At 28.9% G+C, this 9,878-nt stretch overlaps 1 protein-coding gene across 1 annotated transcript; it reads left to right on the plus strand.

Annotated features, from left to right (window-relative positions):
• Positions 1 to 5,709: 5,709 nt before the first annotated feature.
• Positions 5,710 to 9,878, plus strand: LOC113867288 (WAT1-related protein At4g08290-like). Its single transcript, XM_027502519.1, has 7 exons — positions 5,710 to 5,894; positions 6,078 to 6,140; positions 6,262 to 6,378; positions 8,491 to 8,734; positions 8,880 to 9,041; positions 9,374 to 9,525; positions 9,653 to 9,878. The coding sequence occupies exons 1-7, from the start codon at positions 5,710 to 5,712 to the stop codon at positions 9,876 to 9,878; spliced, it is 1,149 nt and encodes a 382-aa protein (XP_027358320.1).

Genomic DNA, 9,878 nt, shown 5'->3' on the forward strand with positions numbered 1-9,878 from the left:
TTTTTAAACTCCTAATTTGAAAGTTACTTTTTCCACAAATCCAAAACAGGACACCATGTAATTCTTCAGGATTAACACCTAATGGGAATAATAAGATATGATAAATGTTTTTTAACACACTTTTCAAATTTTTTTTTAAATTACATTGATATTTTAAAAACTAACTAATTATATGAATTACATTAAGTAGTTATCGTTAACATTTTTCACAAAATATTTTGAAGGTAACATCAATCCCTCTCTTGCAGCTGAAAATTTTTGCAGTCAAATTCAACTATCAAAAATATTAATTTCGATAAGAGGCATTTTGCAGGAAATTTACTTGTATTATATATTGAGCACAACTCAAATAACTTCAAAATGCTTTTTATTCCAAGAATGTTGCCATTTGTGTTTCCCATAATTACAGTGTTGTCCACTGTAACTGTGAGACGACAACTTATTGTGATCCCTCACGAAACCACTTAAAATAATATTTGACCATTGCAATATTAATTTACAAATAAAGTCCTTCTGCTTCAATAATAACAAACAAAAATAGTGGTAACTACCTCTGCTTGAGTAAAAAGTCCGATATATTAGAATGTTCTCACACGTCGCACTTTTAATTTCAATCTAAATTTGCATTAACATATAAATAAAATTTTAGAATCTATCAATTCACAAGAAAATATATAGACAAAATTATATTTTTTATTTTTTATTTTTAAGTTATTTAATTTTTCTGTTGGTTCTCTAGTTTTAAAAAATTTCAATTCAGTATTCTAATTTTTTAATGTGATTAAATAGGTCATTTTTTTATAATTATAGTAACTATTATTATTATTATTTTTGTCTTTTTTCTACTTAGACATTGTTCATCATCATTATTTTTTTTCTCTTTGCATCTTCCTCCTCTTACTTATTGCCCCTCGTTCTCTTATACACTACAAACACAAGTTTGTGGTTTTCAGCAAGAGGAGGAGAAAAAGGAAGCCATGGAGGAAGACGAAGACAAAAGACAATAAATAGTACCTAACATAAAAGGACAAAAGAGAATAATGGAATTAACCAAAAAGAAAACAATTGAACTTAGATTTAAAAGTTAATTAAAGAACCAACTTAACTTTTAAAACCTAAAAGAATAAAAAAAATAGATAAAAAAATATTATTTTGTCAAATATATACTTAAATTCTAGAACAAACACATAAGATTATAACCAATAAGCACACAACAACAAAAATATTTTGTCAAGCAATAGAAAAATCTAATTAACAATTTTTTTAACTTCTATCTTTTAATGAATTTCTCAAGATTATAAATAGTCATTTGTTTAGTTTGAGAAAATATTTCTTATTTTTAGAAATAATTATTAAAATAATAATTATCCAGGAAGTCAATCTCAGGTTAATTACATGCCTAAAAGAGATGAAGTAATAATTAATCAACAGTAAATCGCCTCGTAATTTACCAATTCGACAGCATTTTCTTTTAATAAATCATGATTACAAAAAGGGTTTTGGTCACAAACCAAAATTTGGTAGACGTACAATTAGAAAGTGCATGTATTAGAAATAAGTCATTTTCTTTATTGCAAAAAAATGAGTCATAATTAGAAAGGATGATGAGATTGATCTTGATTTCATTAAAGTGCAGCTCCCGGACGGGAGGGGGCAGATAATTAAACAAAATCAAGCACTTCAACCACTCTGCGCAGAAACAAGTGAGTGCGCTTAGGCCACGACCACTTTTTTCCGCTTAATGTATCGAACTTAATTAAATAAACCATAATGTTTTTTTTAAGAGATTCATAATAAATCATATACAATAAGAGAAACAATAATAAAATAAGAAAAAAGAACAAAATGAATTGTGAGAGTCAATCACCTGCACAATCACAATTCATATCTCATAGTTTGCTTAATTGAACTAACTTGAGATTTTCCTTTCTCTATCATTTTTTTTATCAAGAGGATTTAGTTCTTAAAACACGTGGTTTTGAATTTAGCTTTAAATTTCATGTGTAACAAAATAAATGTCACGGATGGCCTTTATTTTTAATGTTAATCATGCTACAAAAAATTAACCTAAATTGATCAAGGGAGATATAAAATATTTAAACATAAATAATGAATAATTAAAATTTATATTATAATATTTTATGTTATTTATTTCGTTTGAAAAAAATAGTAAATATTAATTTAACTTAAAAAATTAACACTCATCCCTTTTTTGCTGAATCTCTCTGTACAAACACATTTTAATGTTGGGTTTTGTTAAGCTATAAAGGCTCATCATGAGTTTGAGCATGTGTAAATTTCTTTTATAGAAAAAGTACATGTTTATTGTATTAAAATTATAAAAATAGAATAAATATTATTTTTTGATAAAGTTTACAATTATTAGTTTTTAATTTCTTTTTTATTTTCTATTATAATTGAAAGGATGCATAAAGAACCAAAAGGTTATTGAAGCATCAACAATGTTTCACACGAATACATTACTGTATTGATTTTAATTAGTATTTCATTTTTTGGCGTGCTGGATGGACGTATAGTGCGTCAAAATTTGTCCTACGCGGACTACTGTCTGGTGACAGGCATTGGCATTAATTCTGATACCCAATTAAGCAAATGCCTTCTCAGCATAGTGAAAATGAAATCAAGAGGTCGAATTTGTGCAGTGAAAGTGATGACATAGGTGAAAAAGAGGCATCAAATTGGAAAAGGCAGAGGAGGAAGCGCACCATCAAAACTTATTTCAACAAGACATGGAAAGTGCTAACTATGTACTGATGGATGAACCTATTGGTCTTGCGTGAAGTTAATTAGCTGTTTGATAAAATATACCTAGTGCAAGTCTACAAATACAACGAACAGTGTATTAACACTGTTATTAAAGTGCAATAATATAGAATGGGTTAATAAGGGGTGGTGAAAGGAAAATGACAATATGTAATAAGCTTTCCAGGATGTCGAAATGCATTATCAATTTCCCTCATTCTCTCTTCAGTTGTCCCACTCAGAGTATGATGGGATATAATGTTTCAACTAAAATTTGAAAGAAATTGTAAAGCTATATAAATAATTTACATAATCTAAGGAAATTGTAGAATGGCTATACAAAATTAATTAGTTGTAATATTTAGAATAGGGTAACATTCCGGATATAAACACTACGACACATGATGTTAAAAGAGTTATGGATAGAGTTTATGGCATGGAAATGCCATCCTTACGTCTTGTACCTTATACAAGAGCTCTCTTGATTATCATTTAAATCACCGAACATGGATATCAATGGTGGAAAGAAGAATCCAAAAAAAGGAAGCAAAAAACAAGAAATAATAAATGGATCCAAACTCAAGAAAAAAAAAAAGAGATTTCATCATAAGATTCATAACAAGGAGAGAATTAGAATCTCCTATTACATCAGCCAAAAGAATCTTTTCTTATTTTTATTTAAGCTTCCGGAATTGCTTAGAATCATTAGGTTTTTAGTGTGTGGTGCAAATTCAAAATTGGGTGCTACGGGTGGCTCACCGTACGTATGTGTATGCATGGTGACATGGTGCGCATCCCAATTCTACGAAGTGGCCACCAAGTTTTCCACTTAGTCAAAGTGGCAACTGTCAATTTTTCCACAAAACCATGCTTGTCCACTCGCTGCTGTGATGCTGCTTACGATTTGCATTTGGTTGTTTCTTAATATTGCACTATTGCTCCTCATTATAACTTTAATTCCCTTCTCTCTTTAATTCTCTTTGCCCAATTTTTTATACTAAAAAGTAGTTTTCAAACCACTAATTATCAATATTCACGTCTGGCTCGATTATCTTTTTCAGCTCTAATGTTTTGGTCTCTAACCCGTGAATTTAATTTGGTATTTCTTCGTTATGACAAACTTGATTGATTGTTTCCTGTTTTATGATTTGTTGATTTTCATTTGTTGCCATGGGATTAACTTAGAATCTTGAATTTCCTCATAATTTAGATGCAGATGCTAGATTCCTTATTTTGTTGGGATTGAAAGAAAGTTCGGCTCTACCGCGAGATTAACTTTATCACACAATCTGTATTCAACATGTTATGTCAGGCTGTACTTGCCCTAACTGTACTTAACCGTATGGTACAATCAACTGTCACTTTTTTCTCTCTTTAACAAAAGGAATATGACATGAATGATCTTCTTGATCAAAGAGTTCAAGACAAACTTCCATAAGTGTTTACATAATTTGCGTAATTTTTTTGCCGTCCACCAACTTATCATAATAATTAGTGCTTGGGAGAGAAAGTAGTGCAGATGTGATATTCTTTTCATAAGTAGAAAATTAATTCAGCTCATTTAAATTCATTAGGATCTAGGAGTTTGAGTAGTGAAATATTTGATTAACTGATAATAATTCAGAAGTCATAATTTTATTTATTTATTTTGCATTCTCCCTTTATTGTAAAATAAAATAATGGAAAACGAGTTTTGCAGGGTTCCTTTCCTTATTCTTTTTTAGTGCACTAAACCACTACAATATTTAAAATCTTGCATTTGATTATGCAAACTTTTATATACAGGCTGAAATATCTCTTTAACTCCTTTAATAAAAGTTCTTTTTCGCTGATAAAAATTTAGACAATGCAAATTTTGATGAATATCAAGCTAATCAATAAAAGAAATTGCCCTTGTGCATTATGTTCGTGCAATTTTTTTTTATAAACTAAAACGATACAATTTTAAAAATAAAATAATTATCATTATAAGCATATTATACAAATAATATAGATTGATCAATTAATTGATATTTTTAATTATGATAAAAATAAAAATATTTTTTGTTAACTTTACTTTTTATGATTGATTCTTAAAAATATTTTTTAGAAAGTATTTATTTTATTTTTGTATGTTGTTATGATAAATGTTCTATTCCTCTATAAAAATAAATCAATTTGATTTATTTAAAGTCTAATCTTAAAAATTGACGTCAACAATTTTCACAAGAAAAGAGTTATGGACCAACCTAAACCAATTACGTTTTACACACGACACAAAATTCCCTTTCGTATGTAAAGTACACAGTGAGAAGATAAAAAGGTAAACTATTTTTGTTAATAAAAGACGATAACAAATAAATTTTTTTTATGATATTAGTTAAAAAATATTTTTTTTAAAAATATTATTAGTTTTTTAATTTTTTAGATAACTCAAAGAGAATTATCTATTAAAAAAATTTAATTATTATTATTTTTATCAATATCCTTATCACACTACTTTAAAACACTTATAAAAATAGATATACAAAACTGCACTTAAAAAACATGATTCGCCATATAAAATTAAGATGATTATGTTAAATAAAAAAATTGTATAGATATTAAGCAGAAATTCACGTGATATATACACATTAATCACCCCTTTAGATTGATTAGACAGCAAACCCGTTAATCATTAAAATAATTATTGATTAGTGTTTTAAAAGTATTGATTAAAAAAACAACATAATTTTTTTATTAAAAAAATATAAAACATTCTCTACATAATTTTTAATCCGTACACTTTAAAAAAACTCATTTTTGAAATATATTCACCGGTTGGGTATAAATATTAAGATGGGCAGCATTGTTTTCGCAGTGAAATTGCAGAAACACAAAAAGCATAGGCAATTTTCACTTCTCACACACCTTAAAGATCGAGGGAGGGAGAGAGAGAGAGAGAGAGAGAATAACAAGAAAAAGATCATGGGGACGCGGTTCAGAAATGCAAAGCCATATCTGCTGTTATTGGCAGTTCAATTTGGCTCTGCGGGCATGTTCATTTTTGCCATGGATGCTATCAAGAAGGGGATGAGCCATTATGTTTTCATTGTGTATCGTAATGCCATCGCTTCTGTAACTCTCGCTCCCTTCGCATTTGTTCTTGAAAGGTCTTTTCTCCTAATAATCTTCCTTTTATTCGCAATTAATAATCATCAACCATGCATGCACACCATCAAACTCATACCTTTTACGTTCGTTTCCGGTTATAATTTTGTATGCAATAGTTTATAATCTAAAGTAGAAAATAAAGGCATATTCAGGTTTACTAAAAGAAAATAATAATTTTGCAGGAAAGTTAGGCCAAAGATGACTGTGCGGGTATTTTCAGAGATCATGGCACTGGCTTTCTTCGAGTAATGATTTCAACTTATAAATTCCAGTTTATTATTATGTACCATTTATTGCAACTCCTTTCCCTACGTAAAACTACAACATGGTTTATGAAATTAAATATATGCTGTTAATTACTTACAGAATAATACTGGATCAGTGCTTTGCCCTTTTGGGCATGAAATTCACGTCAGCATCTTTCCTATCTGCTGTGATGAACTCCGCACCCTCCATTACTTTTGTCATGGCTGTTATTCTAAGGTATGTGATCAATCAAATAACGCATTAACTACAAACTTAACCAATAAATACAAAACACTCTGAAAATAATGGCTTTAGGTCCAATTCCCAGTTATATTATGTTTATAAAATAAAATATTATGATAGTGTATTCATATTTATATATAATTTTTAAAGATTATTAAATTTAAATATTTATTAAATAATAAAAAGTTATCCTTTTGTTTTTAAATCTAACTCTCAACTGTTGTTGAGTTTAGGATTAGGATCTACAAGTATCACTTTAGATTACCTTTGAAGTTTGACAGGACTTAACCTTGAAATGGAGTGATGTCCTTATTAAATTTTATGTAGAATTTTTTAAAAGAAAAGATAAATAAAAACCTCAAAAGAGAAAGCAATTATAAATTCCAGTCTCTTGATCTCCGTCATATGACTTCCGTTGTCACTTTCTATGTCTGCCAGCATCCACTTAAAACAGTAGATAAATGCACTGTGCTTCCTCTTCTAACGTTTTAAATTGCCACTGTCTATGTCTAAATCTCACAAAATTCTGTTACCAAATCAAGTGCGACGCAAAGAATTTTTATAATTACCAACAATCAAACTAAGTGAAGATCTTATACATCAATGTTTTGTATCAGATATTACTTCACCGAACAAAGACCGTTCTACTTCTTATATGTGTGTATACTTATACAATGACGTTGTTAAAAAAATTACATAACTACCTTACAATTTTTCATAATTGTTATATTTTAATATTATTGTTTTAACGTGGGTTCAAAATCACAAATTAAGAAATTAATAAATAATAAATATTTATTAAAAATTATTTTTTTTAATATTATCAATTCATTAGATCTTATTATAAATTTTCAAACACGTTAAAAAATATTTTAATATATATTAATTATTTATAATAAAATTTAATGATTAATATACATTTATTTTAAAATTTTAATTTATATTAATACGATACATATAAAGTGGTAGATAATAAGTTAAGAGATCATTAAAAGAGTTGAGAATTTTTATTATTAAGTAGTTTGAATATATGAGACCTACAATAAAACAATAAATTACAAGTAAAATATTTAATGAATTGCCTTGATGAAGTTAACTTCAAAATTTTTCATTTTTAACTTGAATCTCATTAAAAGCTAAGAATCTATATTATTGATCATAATAAATACTACTTTAAAATTCCGTCTATGATAAAATTTGTGCTAAAATCTAAGTTAATATCTTTAATATATTTTAAATTAATTTTTTAAATTTAAGTAAATCCGCGCAACAATATCATAACTAGTATTATGTATGTGCGTGTGTAAAAAAGAGGTTCAAATTTGAGAAATTTAATGGAAAAGAAATTCAATTTAAAATATTTAGGGAAGGACCATTTTCTATAATATTAAATTTTCTTTACTTGCTAATTAATATTGATTTTTTTATTGTATAAACTAAGTTCATAAATTAAAAAGTCAAAGATAGAAGATTTTTATTAAAAAATTTAGAACACAGATAAAAGAAATTGTTTATATATTACATTTTTTTAAAACTTTTTTGACTTGATAACTAGCTTGTATAATGCAGTAATGCACAGAATATATAGAAAAAATTGAATTAATATTTATGAGATATAGAAAGGTTGTGAAATCATAATGACCACGCATTGAAACTACAAAATTAAGTTTCAGCCATGATGTAGATACGCACAATCTACCTTTTTCTTTTCTGAGCTAATCTACCACCCGAAACAGAGTCCCATACTTATGCACGTACACAGACACAAACGCAAGGAAGACAAAAACATTTGATTTTGTTGCATTGCACGCCAAAGGACACCAAATCTCGTACATTTAACCTGGAATGATTTTTTTTATTTTTTTTTTGTGGTCGTGAATGGATTTCTTGTTTGAATCACTATTTTGAACAGCTATATTGTACTCTACACTGTATTACTTCTTTTTACAATTTTTTTCTATCCATATATCACATTTATCCTAAAAAACGCGGGGACGCCATAGGGTGTATCTTATAGATGTCTAGAAAATATTTTAAAACTTGGAATAATGGTCAAAACTTTCACATCAAATACCATTGTTTTTTAATTTATTTTATACTAAGCAGATTGGAGCACATGAAGATTAATGAGATAGCATGTCAAGCCAAAGTAATTGGCACAGTAATAACTTTCGGAGGCACCTTGTTAATGGCACTGTACAAAGGCCCCGTACTTAGTTTTTTGGGATCATCAACCAACCATGTCGCACAGCCTGAGAACACCAGCAATCCTACAGGCAACCATTGGATCATAGGGACATGTTTCCTCCTCATTGGTTGTGCTGGCTTCTCTGCATTTTACATATTGCAAGTAAGTTGTAGCAAGAGGCAACATGTGGAACATATGTACATATACCATATACTTGTGTTTTTCTACTAAATTTAAACATCAAATAATAAAATCACATATCTTTTGGTATATTATAGGAAATGATGCATGGTTTGGTGATTTGTAGGCCATAACATTGAGAAAATACCAAGCAGAGATGTCCTTGGCCACTTGGGTTTGCTTCGTAGGTGCACTTCAAAGCTCTGTTGTAGCAGTCTTCGCAGAGTGGCACCAACCTCGTGCTTGGTCCCTTGGTTGGGATACAAGACTTTTCGCTCCTGCTTATGCGGTCAGTGTTTTTGCATAGACAATATGGTTAAGTAAGGGCAAAACTTAAATATTTTTCTTTAAATGTTATTGGTTCTGCTTATAAATTAAAATTAAAATTTTATTTTAATAAAATATTTATATTTAATCGCAGATTATCAAGATAAAGTTTAAATTTTGATTGATAAACAAAACTAAAACATATATGAAAGTGCACTTAAGTTTTATCAAGTATGTAACTATCAATAACATTTAACTATTTGAGTAAAAAGTTAAAACATAAAAACACCACCCAAGTTGCAGTATTTCACCAGTAGTCCTTTTATTTACCTTCTTCTTAATTTATTGTTACAGGGAATAGTTACATCTGGAGTCCAGTATTACATACAAGGCAAGGTCACAAAAGTTATGGGCCCCGTTATTGTGACTGCTTTTAATCCCTTGCGTATGATCATTGTCTCGGCCTTGGCCTGCATCATCTTATCTGAGCAACTCTACCTTGGAAGGTACTTAAAATTAAGCCACATCCTACAATTCGATACGCTTCTCATCAAAATTGTTCCCCCTTTTATTTTTATAAATATATATTGACCATATTCCCTTTTTTTTTCTATTGAAATTTGATGATATCAGCATTATTGGAGCAGTAGTTGTGGTTTTTGGGCTTTATCTAGTTGTGTGGGGAAAATCTAAAGAATGCAAAGGTCGATTGGCACCGTCCCCTACAGAGGATAACTCTACACAGGACCAACAGCAGCTACCGGTAACAGTTCCCAAAAACGATATTAGTGATAGTAATGCTAAAGTAGACCTTCACTGTAATGAAAGAAACGATGTGGTGGCCACAATATCAAAATGA

Source organism: Abrus precatorius, unplaced genomic scaffold (genome assembly GCF_003935025.1).
Source record: "Abrus precatorius isolate BTA unplaced genomic scaffold, Abrus_2018 Scaffold10, whole genome shotgun sequence".
NCBI lineage: Eukaryota > Viridiplantae > Streptophyta > Magnoliopsida > Fabales > Fabaceae > Abrus > Abrus precatorius.

Bases quoted from the DNA above. Each gene is read 5' to 3' on its own strand.
- LOC113867288 (XM_027502519.1), top strand. From the start codon at position 5,710: ATGGGGACGCGGTTCAGAAATGCAAAGCCATATCTGCTGTTATTGGCA. The intron at 5,895-6,077 runs GTCTTTTCTCCT...ATAATTTTGCAG, and splicing joins TTCGCATTTGTTCTTGAAAG to GAAAGTTAGGCCAAAGATGA. The intron at 6,141-6,261 runs GTAATGATTTCA...AATTACTTACAG, and splicing joins ATGGCACTGGCTTTCTTCGA to AATAATACTGGATCAGTGCT.